Genomic DNA, 22,751 nt, shown 5'->3' with positions numbered 1-22,751 from the left:
TATTTGTTAATATCAGCACGGATCCTATTGGAAAACTCTTCTAAGTACAGCCAGATATTCCTAATGACAGGCATGTAGAGTGTTAGGCAATTTCATTACTGTGCAAACATCAAAGCTAGATGCAATAGCCCACTAAATACTTAGGCTATAGAGCAGTGGTTCTCAACCTTCCTAATGCTCTTACCCTTTAATACAGTTCCTCATGTGGTGACCCCCAACCATAAAATTATGTTCACTGCTACTTCATAACTATGAATCATAACGTAAATATATGGTATGCAGATGGTCTTAGGTAACCCCTATGAAAGGGTTGTGACCCACAGCTTGGGAACCTCTGAGAGCAGACCATGGCCTGGAGCTCATGGTCCTGCTGCCTCCATCTCCCAAGAACTGCATAAAAATGTGTGTCACCACAGCCAGCTAGTTTTAAAAACTCTTGCAATAACACTTAGCTTTAAAAACATACACCCCATTCAGCTATACAAAACATTTCCTTTTTGTCTGCAATGGTTAGCACTGCCAACTTGATACAACCTAGAACCACCTGGGAAGGGGTGCTGTCTTAAGCTAACTGATGTGGGAAGACCCAGCCAGCCAGGCGTGGGTGACGTCATTCCCAGGGTTGGGTCCTGAACAGTGGAAAAGTGAAGGAATTGAACTGAGCACAAGCAAGTGAGCACACACACACTCGTTTCTCTCTGCTATTGACTGTGAATATAGTGATGTGGGCTGGCTGTTTAAATTCCCTGCTTTGTCTGCTCCACAAAGACAAACTGTGACCTGGACTGTAAGTTAAAATATATCCCCCTTTCCCAAGGTGCTTTAGTCAAGGCATTTTACCACAGAAGCAAAAAAATAAATGACAATAATATCCTTATTCAGTGCTTTATTTATACTTTTAAAATTTAGCTTTTTATTACATTTAAAACTTATTTGTTAAAACCTAAGGAATAGGGGCTAGAGAGTTGGCTCAGTGTTTGAAAGTACTGGCTATTTCCCAGAGAACCTGGGTTCATTCCCAGCACCTCACGGTGGCTCACGCTGTCTACAACTTCAGTCCCAGGGGCTCTGACACCCTCCTCTGGCCACCATGGGCACCAAGCACACATATGTGCACGGGCAAAGGTGCAGGCAAACTTACACACGTAAAATAATACAACAAATTGAAAAAAAAAAAACTAAGAACAGACAATGTGCATCATTGCCTAGCTTACACAGAGTCAGGGTATTGATATCCACACATCCTACCCTATGTCTTCAGGGGCAATTAACACACATGAAAATGCCATCTCTAATAGGATAGAGTCTTCTTCAGATCCTATGCAGGAAGAAAAAAAAAAATCTTCAAGAGTCTTAGATGTCCACTCGGTAAATTACAGAAAGGGCTGGCATGGCAAGATGCGCTCATGAGTGCAACAGCGGCACAAATGTTACGGGGTAACCAAGCACTTTCTGATTACGGTTAAGGGCCACTCCACAGGAGGAAATGCATTGCCAGTGATTCTTGAATTCTACCCACGAACTCACAGGGGGAGCTCCCAGGTCCAGGGATCAACCTACTACCGTTTACTTTGCTAAATGTCCATGGTGTCATCCACCCTCTAAGTTGCTATGTTGATACTCACAAATGAGAGCGGCCCTCAGACCTCATCACAAGCTTCTTTGTGCAGTAGTCAGAAGTGAAGACACAACTGGTCAAACTCAACACAGTGTCAGTGGAGTGCTCAGCCACAGAGGGGATCGCTAGGTCCCATCTACCAGCCCACAGCTCAGGGACCACCAGAGAAGAGGAGGTAGGATGACTGTAAGAGCCGGAGGGTGGGGCAGACTGAGGTGGTGTCTTCTGTACGTGAGAGGGCTGCCACTCTCACGAACTCAGCCCCTCTGTGGTTCCCTGTGTAAGGCATGAGTAAGATCAAGCCAGCCAGCATTTTAGTATGGAGCAGGGAGGGGCTCAAGAGCCTAGAACTGTGTCTGAGGAGCTACTGATAGTTGACAGCTTCTTTAAAAGTGGCCCCTGGCAGCCTGACCATGCTGTAATGGATGACTACATCCATGAGTATACGGACAGGACAAACTGGAAACTGGTGTGCTATAAGGGGGGAGGGTGAGTGACACAAAACTGAGAAGGAGTGAAGGGTGAGGAGTGGACCTTGGAGGAAGCTAAGAAAGAATAAGGACTGAATATGACCAAAATGCTTGTATAAAAATCATATAAAAATTTGAAATGTTAATAAAAATATTGTGTTTTTAAAAAATACTGTTTTCTAGCTGGGTGTGGTGGTGAATCCCAGCACTTGGGAGGCAGAGGCAGGCGGATCGATGTGAGTTCAAGGCCAGCCTGGTCTACAAAAGTGAGTCCAGGATAGCCAAGACTGTTACACAGAAAAACCCTGTCTCAAAAAACAAAACACAACAAAACAAACAAACAAACAAACACAAAAGCTCACTGTGTGGAGCAGACCACATAGTCAGAGAAATGGAGCCTGAGGAACCAGGGTGTGAGGACAGGACATGGGGACTGAGACCCAGGATAGCCAAGCCTTGAGAATACTTGGAGAGATGCAAGGGGGCTCTGTCCTCATCACTGCAACCCCAGAGGTCAGCAACATTATTACAAAAGACTTGAGGCTGAATAAGGCCACAGAGATCTCCCTAAAGTCAAAGAATCTAGGAGTGGCCGAGTTGGCAATAGGAGAAAGAAGAGACACAATCACTGAAAACCAAAAACCAAAACCAACCAAACAAACAAAAAACCCACCTGTTTTCTTATAGGTTCCTCCTGAAGAGCTGGCACATGGCTGTTTTATAGCAGGCCTCCCTCTCTCAATACATCTATCTCTGTATCCACAGCACCGTAGAGTGCTGTGCTTTCAGAAGCTAGGCAGTATAGGAGCAGAGGGTTGTGCTCACACCAGGGCCAGTGCAAATACTACTCTATGCCACTGGGTGATGGGAATTTTCTGGCTTCATTATAATATTCCCTTCCTTCCTCCCTTTTTCTTTTTCTTAAAGATAGGGTCTTACTATATAACCTTAGCTGGTCTGGAACTTGCTATGTAGACCAGGCTTACTTCAGACACAGAGATCTGCCTGTTTCTGACACACCCAGGCCCCTGAGATAATCTTAAAGGACCACTGTCCTACACTTGGCCTCTCATTGACCAGGAGGCTGCCATACTGTTTCTAAGTATACTTAGAAACTATAAAGCTCACAGGGGACACAAAATTTTCTGATATTTGCAGGAAAATTTGAGTTTGTTGCTAGCATCTCTGGTCAATTTCTCCCTTAAAAAGATGAGTCTACTCACTTTCAAGAGAAAGTCTGCCACATATTCATATCAGAGTGCTAGTCTGCACAGCAGTGGTTCTTGTATGGAAAAATAGCAGTGAATCCAGCCTGCAGCTCAGCAACCATGCTCTCACTTGTAGCATGGAGAGCATTCTGAATAGAAAATAAATGCTGTGAACATCTTTCCTTCTACCCCAGGGAATATAGAAAGGAGCAGCTGCTCAGCACTTCACCAAGGACCTTCTTGAGTTTATGTTTTCTTTTGTTCTGTTCATTTAGGACATGAAGGGTACAACTACCAAACCAGCAAGGTTTACATCACTGTTTTCTGTTTTGATTCCTGCTAAGGTACTGGCAAATTTTATTGCTTTTGGACTGATGGCAAAAGCTAGCAAATGTAGTAGAAATGGCAGGTGTTATGATGTATTATCATGTAAACTGTTTAACCAGACCTTTTTTTTTAATCTTGGGAACTGCCAATGATCCATGACCACATGAGGAAAACCACTGCTATAAACAAATACCCTATCCTGCACTCTCCTCCAACCACTGCGGCTTTTATTCATTCATTTATTTATTTATTTTAAAATATCAGGTATAGGGGATGCAGTACCTGCCTCTTAAAAATAACTTCAAATTTGTTTTGTTTTGGGGGCTGGTGAGATGGCTCAGAGGTTAAGAGCACTGTCTGTCTTCCAAAGGTCCTGAGTTCATTTCCCAGCAACAACATGATGGCTCACAACCATCTATAATGAGGTCTGGTGCCCTCTTCTGCCATGGAGGAATACATGCAGGCAGGACACTGTATACATAATACATAAATCTTTCCTTTTTTTTTTTTTTTTTTTTTAAAGATTTTGATGCATATGTGTCTACCATATATGTGCCTGGTGTTCACAGAAGTCAGAAGAGATGGAGGCTCTGGAACGGAAGTTATGGGAGGTTGTGAACCACCATATAGGAACTAGGAATTGACCCTGGGCACTCTGCAAGATAACACAACCCTCCAACCCCAGTAGTGTAGCTCTAAGACTGTACTACCAATCAGTCACAGAAACCAAATTATACCATTAAGCTCTCTCCCATTAAAGGTGTTTTGTTTTGTTTTTAGGCTCTTGAGAAAAAATATAATCCAATAGATAGAATTTTTAAAGTTTGACTACTTCAAGTGCTTTGGTTATTTAGGCTTGCTGTCCTTTAGAAGAAATATCTGCACATGTAGGAATTGGATTCCTCTCTTCTCTGCAGGCCAGGAGGCAGCCCCTAACTGTTATTACTTTTGCTAGTGCATAGCAAGAGACCAAATGACCATCAAAACAAGCTCTCATCTTTGTTGTTGTTGTTTTTTGAGACAGGGTCTCTCTGTGTAGCCTTGGCTGTCCTGGACTCACTTTGTAGACCACATTGGCCTCAAACTCACAGAGATCTGCCTGCCTCTGCCTCCTGAGTGCTGGGATTACACGCCTGTGCCACCATGCCTGGTGACAAACTCTCATTTTAAAGGCAGACCAAACTTCTAGCTTTATGTTAAGATCGATTTCTAAAAGTCACTTTAAAAATAAAAACTCCAGAACACAATATCAGTTCTTACCTCTGAGTGAGAAGTCCCTTCTCTCCAACAAGACAGGACTGTCCAGGCCAACGCAGCAAGAGCTACAATCACAACAGCTCCGCTCATAGCAACAAGCAGCACAGACACAGCTGGGCACAGTGGCACACTGCAATCCCATGACTCGCAGGGGAGTCTTGGGTTTAAAGCCTGTCTGCGCTCAAACGTTCCTGGGGATGTAACTCAGAGGCAAGCCCTGGGTTAACCTGTGGCAGTGCCAGAATGAGGAGATCTGAGGTATTCACAGCAACTAAGTCAAAGCCTATGCATTTCTAGTTCACTCTCCCTGAACTCCAGGTCAGGTACCAGCTTCATCTCAGAGAGGAAAATGAAACCCAAGATGCTGTTCACCCACTACATGGCTGGCTACTTGCCCCTCTGAACTCTCCGCCCTCACTGTTCCTCCTGAACTCACTTTCTCTGCACAGCCATTACGGCCCTCCAGTATGAGGCACATCAGTGGCGCGTGCAGCTGTGAGCTCCCACTCTAGCTCCTGGCGTCCCTCCGTCAGGGCCGCAGCAGACCATGCTCTAGAAGCATGTTCCACTCACTTCATTTCCTTGCTCAAAACCTCCAACGAAGTCCTCGATTCTCATTGCAAGGTTCAAACGCTCAAATGAATTTTCTCCCATAAGCCTTTATCAAACACCCCTGAATTTTGTCCGAACGGGAATCCATGCTTTGATCTAGGCATTCTGACTCATCCTCTCCAACCCTGAATGGAGAACTGATTTTCTCAATCCTTTGTACCAGCGTCTATGCAGGCCTGAATTCCTGCTGCTGCTAATACAAGGCGGGAATGGATTATATCCTTAACAGGAAGCCCAGCTTCTCCTCCTGAGCACATCTGTACCTTGTTGTATCATTTACCTAAGAAGCATCAAGTGTGGGGCACTGCGAGAAGTTATGGAATGCAGAGGTGAACACAATAGAACTTTTTCTTTAGAAGCTTTGGAAAGTCAGGAAGGCTTCTGGTAACAAGGATACCTACACAGGCCGAGTGAAATGATACAACCCGCGAAAATGAACAAATATGCATACAGTCTATCTCACTGGGTTTCATCGGGGGAATCTGAGTGACACAGCAAAGGGTATAGATCTAGAATTCCCCACTCAGGGTGTTTTACAGGCCACAATAAAACAAGCGTTTTAAACTGAAAGGTGCTATGCAAACTTAGGTTATGATTAATTAATTTGCTTCCTATCTGCCTCTTGGATTTAATTGACCATATGAACTGCTAGACTGTTTTATGAGACACATAAGCAGATGGTAAAAGTTTAGCAGAATAAATGTTAGATCCAAGTTTTACTGCCTACTTAATCTCTAAGCAATGCACGCCCATCTCCTACAACTGTGGAAGGAGAATGAGAAACAAAACTCACGACACTGTTAGCAACAGCTGGCAAAAAGGTAAGACTCTAACAGGACACAACTCAGCTCAAGGCTGTGGTCTAATTGGGATGAGGAGTGGATCTGTCAGAGAGCTAAAAGGGAGACTCTGGGGTCGGGGTGGGGCTGGGAGAAGACACACTTTCCTTTCCCCTAGAGGCTGCAAAACCACACAGGTAAGAAGGGGGATGGGACGAGAAAATAGAAGCAATGGAAAGAAAACCCACGGCGACTTGAGAATGAGCTGGCTGAACTCTGCGTCTCCTAATGGCGAGGCAGTGGACACAATGAAGAAGGTGCCTCAGCGGCCCTGCCTTCTAGCGGGGCTGAGGGTGTGGGTGGGGTGACACACGTGCACACCTCAGCATCACCTGCCTTCCAGCGGGGCTGAGGGTGTGGGTGGGGTGGCACTCGTGCACACACATCCTCTCAGAGAACAGGTAAGACAGAGTCACTTCTGACAAAAAGTAGCGAAGTACAAAGTATGACCCAGATTCAAAACATGAGCAGCATCTAGAAATGGACCCAGGCTAGACTGAGCATGATGCCAATGTAGCAAGTACAAATACAGTTCAGGATTTAAAGGAAAATATCACAAGTAAGAATTCCAATTTCTAGGGAGATATAGATTAATAGTGGTAACAAATCAATTTATTATATAAAGAAGCAAGATTTAAGCCCCATCCCACCCCACCCTCCCTCAAATCAGGATTTCTCTGTGTAGCCCTGGCTGCCTCAGAACTTACTCTGTAGACCAGGCTGGCCTTGAACTCAAGAGATCTGCATGCCCCTGCCTCCTGAGAGTACTAGGATTAAAGGTGTGCGCCACCACTGCCCAGCCAGTAATGTAAGTACTTAGTTTGTTCTTAAAACATCTTGAAATGAAAATAATAGCACAATCTACCTCCTCCTGTGAGTTCCACTTAAAAGGATTTGTACAGGGAAACTTACAGCTTAGACACAGAAGGAAGAAACTCTGAAAGTCAAATGCCTTAGTGTCTAATTTGAAAAGCTAAAAAAAAGGGCTTAAGATGCAGCTCAGTGTAGGACACTGGCTGCTCTTCCAGAGGACTGGGTTAGACTCCCAGCACCCAAATGGCAGCTTACAACCACCTGCAACTCCAGTCCCAGGGTATCTGATGGCCCTCCTGGCCTCTGAGGGCACGGTATATACACATGGTGTACAGACACTCAGGCAGACATCCAACACATAAACTATAAAGGAGAAGGAGCCACACACAGGAAGGGGCAAGACAGTGAAGGCTAGATCGTGACAGTAAGCATTCAGACTGGGGTACAGCTCAATTGGGTACAAAGCTTGCCTTGCTAGTGTGAGAGCCTAAATTCAGTCCCCAGAACCGAAGTAAAAAACCCAAGCATGATGGTAGATGCCTGTAATCCCAGCTCTGGGGAAGCCTGCTGGTTGGCCAGCCTCACCTAAGCAGGGAGCTCCAGGCCAAAGAAAAAACATGAGTAGCTCCCGAGGAAGCACACCTGAGTTTCTTCTCTAGTCTCCACATGCAGGTACACGCGTATATGGTACATATGTGTACCTGCATGAACATACTCCCACATCCTCACACACAAATATAATTCTTAATTTTTAGACTGACCAAAGAAGACATAAATTATCAGAACTAAGGAGGAATCAGGCACATTGGCGCATGCCTTTAATCACAGTACTTGGAAGGCAGGGGCAGGTGGATCTCTGAGAGTTCTCAAGGCCAGTTACATAGCAAGTTACAAGCAAGCTACGGCTACACAGAGAAATCTTGTCTAAAGAAAAAAAGGGTGATGTGGTATGTGTGTGTGTGTGTGTGTGTGTGTGTGTGTGTGTGTGTGTGTATGGGAGGGGGGAAGAGGGGGAGAGAGTGAGGGAGAAGGAGCATGCTGGGAATGGTGGCACACTCCTGCAATCTCAGCAGGTGGGAAGAGGAGGCACGAATCCCGCATTAGAAGTTCCTATCCACCAGGGTGTATACCACAAGACTTTGTCTTAGAAAACAAAGTGTCATTATAAACTCTAGAAAATAAAAAGGGATCATATATAGTTATGAATAAATTATTTTGAGATAAAGTATATAGCCCAGGCTGATCTCCAATTCCCTAGATCCCCAGGAATGACCTTAAACACCTGGCCCTCCTCTCACCTCTAAAGGCTGGGGTTATAGGCATGTACCATGTCACTTTTATGCAGTTCTGAGGAATCGAACCCAGGGCTTCATGGGTGTAAGGCAAGCTCTCATCAGCTGATTTATATTCCTAGTAGTTTTATATTTACAAAATTATCAACTTAGAGGAAATAGTTTTGCAGAAAGACACTGAAAAGACCAAAACTGTCAAAGAATTAGATATGAAATAAAAAACAAACAAAATCCCCCAGCAATTACAAAAACTGTTAAATAGTCTAGAAATAGAGTTAAGAAATATTAAAAAGACTCGGAAACATACTATTATTTTTTCCTTTGGTAGAAACAGTTGCTCTATTAAGTCTGTAAATTCATTATCATTTGAAAGGTAAGTGGAACACAGCTGACACAGCAGCCTGTACATTCCATTTCCTGAACAAATGCTGTAAGAAGTCTCTTGTTACTTCTTAGTCCCAGACTCTTCCTTCAAACCAACTTCCCATTAAAGCCCATTGCGTATGGGTATAAAATTATGTGCCTCCACAGAAGTAACCATCATTGGAAAGACAGCATGTTTCCAAGAAAATAAGCCTGACCCCAATGGCGATGCCTAATATCTATAAAAATCAAATGAATGCCTCTGCAGACTCCATCCGCTTTTACACAACTTCAGAGTTTAGCTTCTGCAAGTGCGTCTTCCCCAGGTGCACAGAGCCTGAACAGCGGCCCCTCCACTAACCTGAGACCGAGGAAGAAAGGGTCTAAACACAAGAGACAGCGCGGTACAGACAACAGAACATTCAACATCTGGAATCAAACCCTGCAGATATGATGTGGTCATGATAGGTACGTGAGATACATATCCGTGGTTAGCTTCGACATTTTCTTTTCCTTTATTAAGTGGTAAGGGGTGGAGCTGTACTAGAAAACCAAGTACAGAGTTTGTACATTTTTCTAATTGTGCTAGAAAATTATCATAGACTGAAAAACAAAGCCATTATGGCTGCTGTGCAGCCTAGACAGTCTCCAGTGAGTATATGGGCAACACAAACTGGACTTGCTTTCTTCTTTTATTTTTGTTTGGGGGAGGGAGACAGTTGCAAGGATGGAGAGGTGGACCTGGGAGGACTGGAAAGTGAGGGTGCATTATCTGTATTCCCAAATAATCAATAAAATATTATGTTGATAAAAAGAAAAGTCAGGCAGAGGTAACTTGAGAATTGTGTAATGCATGTGTGCCACCACTGAGTTACCTCCAGCCCCTTTGTACTTTTAAGTTCCAGATAGGGTCTTGCCAGTGAATCAAGGCTGCCTTTGAATTCTCTTTGCAGCTCCAGGAGACCTTGAATTATGGCAAGCCATCTGCCTCAGATTCCTGGGTTGCAAGGATATAAGGCTGTGCTACCAGGCCTATCAGGAACTCTTGTAATGTTCCTGATAGCTTTCTAGGTGGGTACTGTGGCCTTCATTTTCTTCTATTTCAAGGGAAAGGAACATTAAATAACTTGCCTAACATCATCCTTCTGAGGCCAGGCTGTGATTTAAACTTGTCACCCGAATCAACCCCAAGCAACTGGCAACTGTTGCCTGGGGGAAGGCGAGAGGAGCTGAGGTGAACACGGCTGTGGAACTGTGCTTGCTGAACTCCTAATGACTACGGGTGGAAATGAAGGGCAAGGGGCCCGTGGTGCCTGGCTTTTGCTTAAGTGACTGAGTGACTTGGTAGTGTTAAGTATACAGAGAAAGCTTGTAAATTAAGAAAAAGGGGTTTTAGGACTCAAATCCAGAACACTGCAACATCTGGAATTTGGACAAGAGGAAGGGTTCCCATCAGAACACCCGCTGCTGAGTACACACACAGGAGGGAGGGACGAGTCAAACGACCAGAGCTGTACGTGAGGCTGTACAGATGAGAGCTGGGTGTTGGGGACTCACATGATGGAAGGTGCAGGAAGGCTGCTTTGGGGCAGTGACAGTGAGGTTTAATTTGAACTCCCCATTGTCTAGCCACAAGGCTTAGGGAAGAACAGCCAGTCCTTGCACATTATGCAGTGAAATACAAAATGCTAAGCTAACTCAAAGGGCTTTCTTTCTCTTTCCTGAGAAAGGTGAAGATTTCACACATCGCGCCACCTTGCGGCTCCTCCTTCACGTACCGTGAGAGATCCGTTCTGGTTGCTGGGTGAGCTGCTACTCTGCTCTCCATGGGGCTGTGTGCTCCCGTAGAGTGTCAGGCTATGTTCACTGGTCTGGCCGGCGTAGTCCTGAGTGTGTGGCACTCCGTATTCTGTGGGAATTCCATTCTGTGGAGGTGGTGGAAACGGGATGGTGGTAAAAGGCTGAACCATTGCGTCAGGAGTTGTTGTTGGCTCCTGGTTACCCTAGAGCAAGAGGCAGAAGAGAAAGAAGAGTGAGTAAATAAATCTTCATTACAAAACCACTTCGAAGGTAAGTATACAGGACTCTTGGCATGCTCTTCCACTGTCCCCACTCAGGAAAAAACTGCTTGGATCATCAGATACATACATACATACATACATACATACATACATACATTTATTTATTTATTTATTTATAGACAGGGTTTCTCTGGGTAGCCTTGGTTGTCTTGGAACTCACTCTGTAGACCAGGCTAGCTTTGAACTTACAGTGATCTGCCTGCCTCTGCCTAAGTGCTGGGATTGAAGGGGTGTACCACCACCGCCTGGTGAAAACTTCCACTCTTAAAATTTTTTTACCTTAGGCCGGGAGTGGTAGCGCACGCCTTTAATCCCAGCACTTGGGAGGCAAAGGCAGGCGGATAGCTGTGAGTTCGAGGCCAGCCTGGTCTACAAAGTGAGTCCAGGACAGCCAAGGCTACACAGAGAAACCCTGTCTCAAAAAACAAAAAAAAATTTTTTACCTTAATTTTAGGTGTGAGTGTGTTGCTGCAAGTACTATGATACATGTGGAGGAAGGATGACAACGTGATGCCATGTCCTCCTTTGATATGAGTCCCTGGAATCCAACTCAGATTTGGTGGCGAGCGCCTTTACCACTGAGCCATCTTGGCAGCCCAGAGCTTTAGTTCTTAAGCTTGTTTCCCAATCATTTGGTGGCCTGCCTGTACCACAGCTGCCAGAGCACACTGCTTCCTGCCTGTACCACAGCTGCCAGAGCACACTGCTTCCTGCCTGTACCACAGCTGCCAGAGCACACTGCTTCCAAGGCCTTTAGAGGACTGACGTGCAACAGACAAAAATCAAACTCAGGTAGATCAGTAGACGAGAGCCAAGTACTGCCTTTTTGAAATCTTCAGAAAGGGTCTACTAAGAAACACAGGATTTCTTTAAGACTGCCAAATACAAATAGCCAAAATACTATGAATGCAACATATATATAATTCCTGATTGTTTCATGGTTCTTTTTGCTATAGGTAGTTTATTGTATATATATGTAATAATATAAATGCATATGTAAAAATATTTAATAAACTTAGAAAAAAATCATTGTTTTTTAATAAAACAAATTGTAATTTTAAAAAAGAAAAAGAAACACACAGGGCTTACAGACACAGTCTCTAAGGTCAGTTCAGTGGCTAAGGGACTGCCTCTAGCTCTCATGAACTCTAACCTCCATTCTCCAGCCCACCCTGATGGGAATGAGACTGTGGCACACAAGTACACAGTAGGAGTCATCCCACTGGGCCATTCCTGACAGAACTGGCTTAGTCAACACCAGCTAGTGGTAGGAGATGGGGAGAGAGGGAATGTTTCTAGGGCATACCTGTAGTCTAAGCCCTGCAGAGATGCACCCACAGTAGGACTCTGTCTTCCATAAGAGGGGTGCAATCCACCATCAGGAGGTCAGGAATACTTTTTACTTAGACATGTGAGTGACAGCAATACTTTTTCAATTTTCTGCTAAAAACAAAGCTAAGAGGATAGACTCAGGATAAAGCTTTATGTTTTATAGTATTTGCTCTACCAAATATATTATGGTTGCTGTTTTTATTAGAAATATAAAGTCATTTAAATTCTTTTTTATTTTTTTGGTTTTTCACACAGGGTTTCTCTGTGTAGCCTTGACAGTCCTGGACTCGCTTTCTAGACCAGGCTGGCCTCAAACTCACAGCCATCCTCCTGCCTCTGCCTGCCTTGTGCTGGGATTAAAGGTGTGCACCACCATGCCCGGCTATTTAACATTCTTTTTTGTTTTTTTTTTTTTTTTTTGAGAAAGGGTTTCTCTGTGTAGTCTTGGCTGTCCTGGACTCCCTTTGTAGACCAGGCTGGCCTCGAACTCACAGTGATCCGCCTGCCTCTGCCTCCCGAGTGCTGGGATTAAAGGCGTGCGCCACCATGCCCGGTTCCTATTTAACATTCTTAATAATAAAAAACAATTAAGAATATTTTCTAATCAATTTTCAGTTCAAAGTTTTAAGTTTAAAGGGAAATACAATGGCTCTCACCCAACCTGTCATAGTAGATATGATTACCTCTACTTATAGGAAATGCTTTGAAAATATTTGTATTATTTTCAAGATTTACATGCATGTATGTATGTTTGTGTGTATGTGCATGCAGAAGGTGGAAGAGGGTGCTAGATACTCAGGAGCTAGAGTGTTTGTGATCTGCCTGGGGAACTCAACTCAGATCTCTGGAAGACCAATGTGCTACTTTCTATTGCTGGGACAAAGCAACTTAGGGGAGGAAAGACAGTGCACTTGACTTAACCAAGTGAAGAAGACCACTCCTGACAGCAACCTTGGACATGAATGTGCACACACCAGGTCGTGTGCGTGTATGCACACACACACACAAAGCTGAGAAAGGCAAATACAATCTAGAAGCAATTTAGTTTGTAGGGTTTAAAACATGGCTCGGCAGTTAGGAGCACTGGTAAGGAGCAGAGGTAAGAACCTGGAAGCAGGAACTGATGGAGGAATAATGCTCACTAGCTCCTTGTGGCCTGCTCGGCCTGCTTTCTTATGAAATCCAGGACTGCCTTCCCAGGGGTGTCACCGCCCACGGTGGGCTGGGCCCTCCCACACCAATCAAGAAAATGGCCCAAGTCTGTTTCCAGGCCAGTCTGATAGAGGTGAAGTCCTCAGGTGAAGTCTCCGTTTCCCAGGTAACTCTGGTTTGTGTCAAGATGACAGAGACTAACCAGTACCAACAGCGCATGCTCTTCACTAAGAGCCACATGCTTTATATTCACACCTGGAAAAGTGAACCATTATCATCTTCCTAGGATAAAGTCCACGTGATATAGGAAAGAGAATTTTGATTGTCTTTCCATTCATTTTTTTTTCAACTTCATTCTAATTTTTCTATTTTGTAATCTTGACTCCAATTTATAGACATAATCTAAACAGCAGGCTGCAAATCCTAAAGGCCCACTAATCCCAGTCTCCCCATCATAAAAATAAATAAATATGTAAAAGAATATCCCCCCAGGGTAACTAGGATACCAAAAATATTTTTGTTTTTAAGCATTTTACAAATGTCACCTTTATTCCCTGGGATTTGCTTAGGTAGGGTCAGATTTCAAACTTGACATCTCCTAAATCAAATTAATCAACAGGCCTGGGAAGATGGCTTAGTAGTTGAAGGACTTGGGGCTGGGGCAGCAGAGACAGGAGGATCCCTGGGGCTGCTGGCCAGCCAGTCTTGCCAAATGGTGAATCTCAGGTTAGATTAGAGATCCTGTCTCAAAACTAAGGTGAAAAGCAATGGAAGAAAACACTGTATACCAACTTATAGCTTCAGCACGCATGCAGATATACAGAAGGAGATTTATATGTACACACCCACAGACACAGACATACATGTGTACACCGAAAAAGATATATGAAAAGCTCTCAGCTGGGAGCCTGAACAGAGAGGCCTATTAGTTAGATCTGTTGGCAAAGTGAGTGTTGCCCCTGACTATGACAAAAGAAACAATGCACCTAACTTAATTGTTACCACAGAGAGATAAGGAAAGAGTGATAGATTTAAAATCTGGAAGCAGGGCTGGGGAGGTGGCTCAGCCGTCAATCACTCCACCTGTCTTGTAAATGTGAGGGTCCAAGTTTGGAAACTCAGAACCCAGTGGTGTTGGCTGTTCTGGTGGCTGGCCTATAACTCCAGGCTTAAAAGCAGATGCTGATCCCTAGAGCATGCTGACTAGCTGGGCTGGCCTTGTCAGCAAGCTCTGGGTTTGAGTATGACCCCACCTCAAAGGATATAGTAGAAAAGCAAGTGAGGAAGACTCTCGACATCACTTTTGGACCTCTACATACACATGCATCCACATAGGTATGTGCATCCCCCACATATGAACATAGATACTTACAAATGCAAATCATACACACATATACATAAAGAAGAATTTTTTTTTAAAATCTAGAATCAGTTTTAAAAGTGCTTTCTAAAGCCGAGGAAACAGCTCAGCAGTTAAAAGCATTGGCTGCTCTTCTAGAAGATCCAAGTTCAATTCCCAGCCCCCACAAGGCAAATCACACTTGTTCCAGAGGATACAATGCCATTAGGCACACATGTGGTGCACAGACACATATACACACAAACACCTACACACATAAACTAAGATAATTTAAGAGACGTTTATAGAAGAATGATGAAGTAAATGCAGAAGAATAGACCAGCCAATCACACATGGAAGACAAAACAATGGTAATATGCTAGACCTGTAGCAAAATTAACTCTGGTCTTAGCTATATACTTAAAGCTATTCTGCTACTCTCAAACCTCTTCAGTATCTAAAATATTCTGTGTTTAAAAAACATCTAGAATCAGTTAAGCTATCTAATATACTCTTCATAGTTTATAAATGGCTTAGTTCCTTAAAAGGCTCACAAAAATCAGATGAACTGATTATATAATAAAAGACCTACTAACTGAAAAATCTATTAGCACTAAAAAATTAACAGAATTGTTATTTAATTTCAATCATCAAGAATCTTTTCCTGCTACAGTCTCAAGAGTTAGCTAGGAACCAATGCCACATACCAAGCTTCAACTTCCATGAACCCGTGTTTCACCTCTGTGCTGACAGCAGGTGTGTTCATTTTTTATTGGCCTTCACCCCCTACTCAGGAAGTATGCTTAAAAATCTACGGGTTGCTATCCTTTAAAGCAGCATGTGGCGGGATGCAGTGGCGGGATGCAGAGGCTAACTTTTCTGTTATTCAGAAGCACTGCTTCTGAGGAGTGAAAGAGAGACAGCAGCAGTATCTCCCCAGAAAATACCTGCCAGGCTTGTGCTTCTAGAAGGGACAGCTGTGAGAGAGGCAATAGCAGCTGCAAAAGCATACTGCCTGCAAGTAGAGGACCAGCTTCTTACTGGTGCCCACAGAGAGAACTAACACTACCTCTTCCCCACAGTGCAAATGGACTAAACTTCAGGCCTAATAGCTCTTGGAGAACTAAAGGACTGGACCTAACTAAGGCTGAGTGTGTTTGCTTTCATGCGACGTGCTGAAGCCACCAGTACAATCAGGCACTACTGAACAGTCAATATGATAAAAAACAAACAGGCTAAGCTGGGGCACACTGCAAGCTTACCTCTAAATCATCTCCCCCCCACACACACTTTGACTTACTCAGAGGGAAATGACAATACAAATTTCTCCCCCTGAGGCTGTGCTTTTCTATCTCACACATAAATGAATGAATATTTAAACAGGAAAATAAATATTTCAGAACCATCAGTTTACTAGGTTAAAAGAGACAAACTGTACTGGTGGCAATGTCTCCAAAGTTCAGAAGCCCCCTTCCACTTCCCCTGAAAGCAGCACTCAGAGGCCCAGACATCCATGGATCATGCCTTCCATGAGCAACGAGACTACCAACTCTGCTTCCACCAACACCTGCTGCTTGCAACTAAAAGCCCCTCCCCCATCCCCTTCCTGTGGACTACAAGTCAAGTCTTGTCAACATGATTGATGGTTTATGCAATCTATAGATGTTGCTCACTTTTCCACTATAATTTAAATTAATTTAGTTTTTTTCTTCATGGATAACTAAGTCAAAACTGGAAAATTATTAGGAATAGTAACAACTCTGGTTCAGAATAAAACACCGGGGCAGAAATGCTTTCAGAATTATAAAAGAACTATGTTTTGGGCTAGAGAGATGGCTCAGCTATTAAAGGCTAAGCTCACAACCAAAAATGTAAGAACTATGTTTTATGGGCGGTGCTCTACTGTAGTCTACTTGGTCCCTATTCCTTTCCCAGAACAAAACCTGCATGTGTCTACAATCACAATTCTAGTTTGGTTTGGACATTCTCTATTTTGCAAGTCAAGTCAGAAATGAACTACAGATTTCTTTGTTCTAAGGTTTTCCCTTAGCGAGGGGCTGATGGGCATACAGTAGCATTTCTTTAGCAGCCGAGGAAGAAGCTGAGGTGCCAGGTTTCCAGCACAGGCGTGTCCACTAGAAGCTGGGGTCCTGGGGCTGCGCTATATACCACAGGGAAGGAAGAGAATAGCGTGAGGGCTGGGAATGCACGCAGAGTTGGAGGCCAGCCTCGGCTACGTGGGAATGCACGCAGAGTTGGAGGCCAGCCTCGGCTACGTGGGAATGCACGCAGAGTTGGAGGCCAGCCTCGGCTACGTGGGAATGCACGCAGAGTTGGAGGCCAGCCTCGGCTACGTGGGAATGCACGCAGAGTTGGAGGCCAGCCTCGGCTACGTGGGAATGCACGCAGAGTTGGAGGCCAGCCTCGGCTACGTGGGAATGCACGCAGAGTTGGAGGCCAGCCTCGGCTACGTGGGAATGCACGCAGAGTTGGAGGCCAGCCTCGGCTACGTGGGAATGCACGCAGAGTTGGAGGCCAGCCTCGGCTACGTGGGAATGCACGCAGAGTTGGAGGCCAGCCTCGGCTACGTGGGAATGCACGCAGAGTTGGAGGCCAGCCTCGGCTACGTGGGAATGCACGCAGAGTTGGAGGCCAGCCTCGGCTACGTGGGACTCGGTATCAAAAACAGAGGACTAAAGAGATGAGTGGTTAAGAGTGCATACTGATTTTGCAGGGGACCTGTGTCCAGTTCCCAGCACTCACACTAGGAAGCATGTACCTGCTTGTAACTTCAGCTCCTAGGGACCAGGGGCCTCTTCCAGATTCCATGGGCAACACACACACACACACACACACACACACACACACACACACACACACACACACACACCCGAGCCCGAGGTGGGGGAGGGAGGGAGGGAGAGAGGGAGGGGGCACTTAAAAATTTAAACATTAACTTGACTCATTGCTAAGAAGCTACCAAAATGATTCTTTGAAAATAGAGCTAGCTGTGCTCTGGTCTGCTCTGCTTAGTCAGCTCATTCTGGCCAAGTTTGTGTCATGACATAGACACAATTTCTGTTGTGGGAGACCACTGGCTACACAGCCCTTGCCCTTGTGGAGTTTACTTTTAGTAGGGACAGAAAAATAACCAAAAACAAGCAAAGCAATGACCAAACAGACTGCTGGAAGGCGGGTGACAGGGGACTTCTACCGTCTACAGGAGGCCAGGAAAAGTGACATCAGGTCAAGTCTCTTTGGAGATCAAGGCAGCAAGATGTCTGTTTGGATAGAAGAACACCACAGACAAAAGAAACACAGTACAGAGGTCCAGAGCAAGAGACCCAGAGGCATGTGACTGGACTGGAATAGATAGGCAAGACAAAGTGGCAGGTGATGAAGTGACGAAGGTGGTGGTGGGAACAGACCCACAGCTGGGAGGGAGCCGCTGGAGCTGCAGCCAGTCGGCCAGCATTCTGGCTTGTGTGGTCTAAGCAAGAGCTCAGGCACAGAGGTAGTGTGGACAGGCAGGAGCACTAGACCCATCCCAAACACTCCCTCAGAGGCAGTGTTTGAGATCCTGAAAAGACATCTCATCCTGTGTTGCCCCCACCTCCCCACTTCTTTCTGTACACCAATTATTCTGTCGACATGCCCTGATGGGGCTAATCCACACAGTGCTTACTTTGTGGTTCAAGCATTTCTTCCTCTCTGGGCTCTTACTCATTCAAAACAGACCCCTCTTCTTATCCCACCCTGATACTTAACTTCCCTGGCCCTGTATCCCACTGTAATTTTACTTGTTTGCTGATCCACTGATCTGTGGTTTTTCACAGAGTGGGGACACCCGAACCAGGTAAATACCCAGTTTCAATTCTTCTTCCTAGATCCAGTGACTACTGAAAACCTCTCAACCTTCCAATGGGTATTTTTTTAAACATAAAAAAGGAGTTACTGCCAGGCTTGGTGGCACCCGGCTTTAATCCCAGCACTCAGGAGGCAGAGGCAGGTGGATCTCTGTGAGTTTGAGGCCAGCCTAGTCTACAAAGAGTTAGTTCCAGGGCAGTGAGGGCCGTTAAACAAAGAAACCCTATCTCAAAAAACCAAACCAAACAAAACCAAAAAGGAGTTATAATCTTGTATATATAAACTTTTGCTATTTCAAAAAACATCCAAATACTGACGATAGAGCAGAAGAAAAACCACAGGGACAGGAGACTGCAGGAAGGGATAAGGAGCTTAGACTCAAGGCTTCCAACTCAGAAAAATCCATGATAGTCGTTTCTATGGTGTAGATGGCAATTCATTTTCCCTTTTAAGTTTTATTTTGGGGGCTGGATAGATGGCTCAATGGTTCAAAAGCATTTCTTGTTTGTCAGAGGACACAAGTTTGGTTGCTACCATGACACCAAGTAGCTCACAATTGTCTGTAATACCAGATCTAGGGTCTGATCCCCTCTTCTGGCTCCTGCACAGCACAGACACAGGCACACACACATAAATAAAAAGCAAAACCCCTCAATCCTTAATTTTGATTAAATGTGCCCATGCAGGTGACAGCAAACGAAACAGTTCAGAAGCTTGCAAGAAGCAGCAGACCTATCCTTCCCTCAGTCTTCTGGGGGAATGGTCCTCTTTTAGCATCTCTTAAGAGGCAGAGGTCCTAGGCAGGGGGCCAGGATGTTCCTACACTTAGGGAAACCAACACACCACAGTGCATATGTACCAGGACCTGAGGCTCCTGGAGAAGGGACAAGTGAGGTTTTCTGTGCAAAGCGGGTACAGAACAGTGCTGTGCCAGCCTCTGATGGGGGAGGGAGCAGAGAGGGACACCCTTAGTCTCTCTGGAGACTGTTAGCCATCAATAAGCAACACCCAACACACTGCTTTGGGAGGCATTACTGCCTTGCCCTGAGATCTCTCCTGGTAACAATGTTAGCAGGTTTTGTCTCAGACCCAAGTGAAGGAAGCCAGTGTGCCTTCTATTTTACACCTCTGGAGGTGTGAAGCCCAAGTTTCCTACCCTTCCTCTGCTCATCCTTTTCTGAAGTGTGCTGCTGGTCTTCTTAACTCTTTTCTGACACCAATGTACTAGTGCTATGCATGATCTCTAAACCTACTAGGTTCCCTCAAGTTCTCTTCTGTTCCCCTCAGGTCAGGGTTTCTTTTTGTTTCCTCTGGCTCTTGTATGTTTAAAGTTCTTCTGGGACTGCCAAATATCTTCATACTCCAGTGACCCAGGTGGAAGGGCCCGTAACCCAATGTGGTTTCCTTTACTCATCTGTTTTCTGATGAGATCTCTCTCTGGAATGAAAATTCCAACTGGGAAATCAGAATGTGACAGGGACAGGAGGGCATCACAGGCTTCCTGTTAGTGTGGAATGTCATCTCTCCATCTACCAAGTATCATAGTAATGAATTCAGCTTCCACAGCTGAAGAGATGGCTCAACCGTTAAAGAGTGCATACTGTTCTTGTAGAGGACCCGAGTTTCTGTGTTGGGCTGTAACTCCATTCTAAGGGGATCTGATGCTCTAGAGCCTCCATGGATACCTCTATATACCCAGCTCCAATCCCCGCCCCCTCCCCGCCCGTGACAAGTACACTTATGCATAATTAATAATAATATTTTTTTTAAAAGAATGAAGGGTTGGAGAGATGGTTTAGAAGGCCAGAGTCCTTGCTGCTCTTCCAAAGGATCCAAGTTTGATTTACAACATTCTACATGGCTGTTCACAACCATCTCTAACTCCAGCTCCAGGGGTCCAGTCCCCTTTTCTGATCCCTGTGGGCACTGAGCAAGTGGTATACAGACACACATGCAGGTAAAACACCCCCACACATAAGAATAAACCTGGGTGTGGCGGAACGCGCCTTTAATCCCAGCACTCAGGAAGCAGAGGCAGGCAGATCTCTATGGGTTTCAGCCAGGTTGGTCAACATAGGGAGATCCAGGACGGTCAAGGCTATATAGTAAGGCCAGTCTCAAAACAAAACCATCCACAAACAACAACAATAAAACAATAGTATAATTAAAATCCCCAAATATGTTGATCAGGTTCTTTGAAGAGAAGCAATTGTTTGTTCACCTTCTATACCAAAGAAAAGGGTGGGTGGCATAGTAGGGAAATGCTTAGAGGGGTCTGCACAGTGCCAAGCACGTAGCACCCCATATAAGCTGAGCCCTGGGCTGATTTCCAGAGTCATTTTGTGCTGGGTACACTGTCTTCACCAACGCAGCCTCGTGAGTCTGCTGCCAGGCTCGAGCTCCTTCTTTTTACCTAACATTTTGCCCAGACTTTGTTTAGCCCTTGTTATCAGCTGTGGTACTCTCCACTTTCTTCTGTTGATTTACATCTTTTCAGACTTTGAAGAAACTTATGCATCTGGGCCAGGACGATGGTTAATGGGGAAAAGCACTTGCTGTGCAAGGAGAGTCCAGATCAGTTTACAGGAATCCATGTAAAGCCCAGACCCAGGACGTGTGTCTGTAATCCCAGCATCTCTACAAGTGACATGGGAGCCAGAGACAGGGGAATCCTCTGGAAGCTTGTGAGCCAGTTGGCCTGGGGTAGATACACAGCTCAGCAGCAAACATGAAGAGAGACCCTGCCTCAAACAAGGCAGAAGACGAGTGCAGAAGCTGCCTTCTGACCGCCACACAAACATAAACATGCACGCTCACATGTCGTACACATACACACACACACACCCAAAAATTAATAAATATTTTAAAGATGAAATTTGGTACAATGAGGCTGTGGAAAGCAGAGCAACTCAGAGGAACATCAGAGTCAAGAGCATTCTGCGCCCCACAGTCCAAATGTCCCAAGACAGCATGCTAGCAGTTATTCTAAGCCTTGACAGACAAAAGATTTCCAAGTATCTAACCACTCTCAGAAAACAAAAGAAAAATCAAGTATTTGCTAATTAGAAAGCCTCCTCCTTAATGAATGCAACAGTGGCCTAGACAAGAATGCAACCCAAAGAGGAAAATTATTTCTGTTGCCTCATTGATCTAACAAATGGATCAATAAGGCATGTCATGGCCTTCAGTCAGGAACAGCCATGAAATATAAACCAGCGATTGCAAGATTTAATCTTTGTTCACAGGACAAATCAGAGAAGCAGGCCATTTCCCCTGATCAAGACACACCCAGATTTTTCTCTACATTTCCTGTGAATAATCAAGTCAAGACTCAATTTTAAAAGGTGATGGTAGTGTGGTCACTATCTATTTCCTCTCCTTATCTGAATTCCATCATCTGTATCAAAATCACACAGTTATTACCAAAAAAAAAAAAAAAGTTCATTGGGTGGAATACTGGCCTAGAATCATGCCAGCATCACAGAGGAAAATGTATTTAAATGATTTTTAGCAAAGAATGACAGCCAGGGCTGGAGGAGTGACGGCTCAGTGGTTTAGAGCACTGGCACCCCTTTCTAGAGGACTTGGGTTCAGTTCCCAGCATTCAGGGTGGCTTGTTACCATCTGTAACTCTAGTTCTAGGGGACCATCAGGCACTGCACATACAATACTCAGACACATGTGCATACACGTAAAATAAAATAAGTGAAACTAAGGGAGGGGGGACAAATTACAGGCTAATATACAAGTTTGACTCCCCTTCGGAAGGGAGGCACAAAAGGCACCTGCCACTTGGGTCACTACAGGTCAGCCACTTGTTAGGCAGCAGGACACACAGAAGGGAACATGAGTTCTGGCCTCAGTCCTGCCTTTACCAGGCGCCTGAGCAGCCCATGCCTCTCTGGAGTGTACTATGATATCTAACTTGGGATTCAGCAGCCTGCAGTTCTGTGATAAGGGGCCTTACTCAGGGAAAGAATCAAGTTTCTAGAAAAAGAAGAAATGCGTTTGGTATATTACCATGTAAAAGTAAGTGTTTTCTTCTGTAAGAGAGTCGGCAAAATGTTATTAAACAGTTTATTTGTTCTCCAGCTCAAATAGCTACAAGCTATTGCAGAGAGCCAATAAAGTTGGTCCTCCCTATCTACAGGCACATCTCTTCCCAATATGTAGAAAAAGAT

General features: G+C 44.7%; 1 protein-coding gene across 39 annotated transcripts in view; it reads right to left on the bottom strand.

The window, feature by feature from the left end:
- Positions 1-22,751, bottom strand: part of RBFOX2 (RNA binding fox-1 homolog 2) — a 237,039-nt gene that overhangs the window by 49,803 nt on the left and 164,485 nt on the right. For all 39 annotated transcript variants that reach the window (XR_014773284.1, XM_084750905.1, XM_084750909.1 and 36 more), the window contains one exon: positions 10,578-10,802. Coding sequence is in view for 38 of the 39 variants with exons in the window: in XM_084750905.1 (XP_084607031.1) it covers positions 10,578-10,802 (225 nt within the window). In the remaining variant the exon portion in view is untranslated. The remainder of the gene's footprint in view (positions 1-10,577; positions 10,803-22,751) is intronic.

The sequence above is a fragment of the Acomys minous genome (assembly GCF_964271855.1).
Source record: "Acomys minous genome assembly, chromosome: 12".
Taxonomy (NCBI): domain Eukaryota; kingdom Metazoa; phylum Chordata; class Mammalia; order Rodentia; family Muridae; genus Acomys; species Acomys minous.
This window is presented reverse-complemented; position numbering and strand designations above follow the sequence as displayed.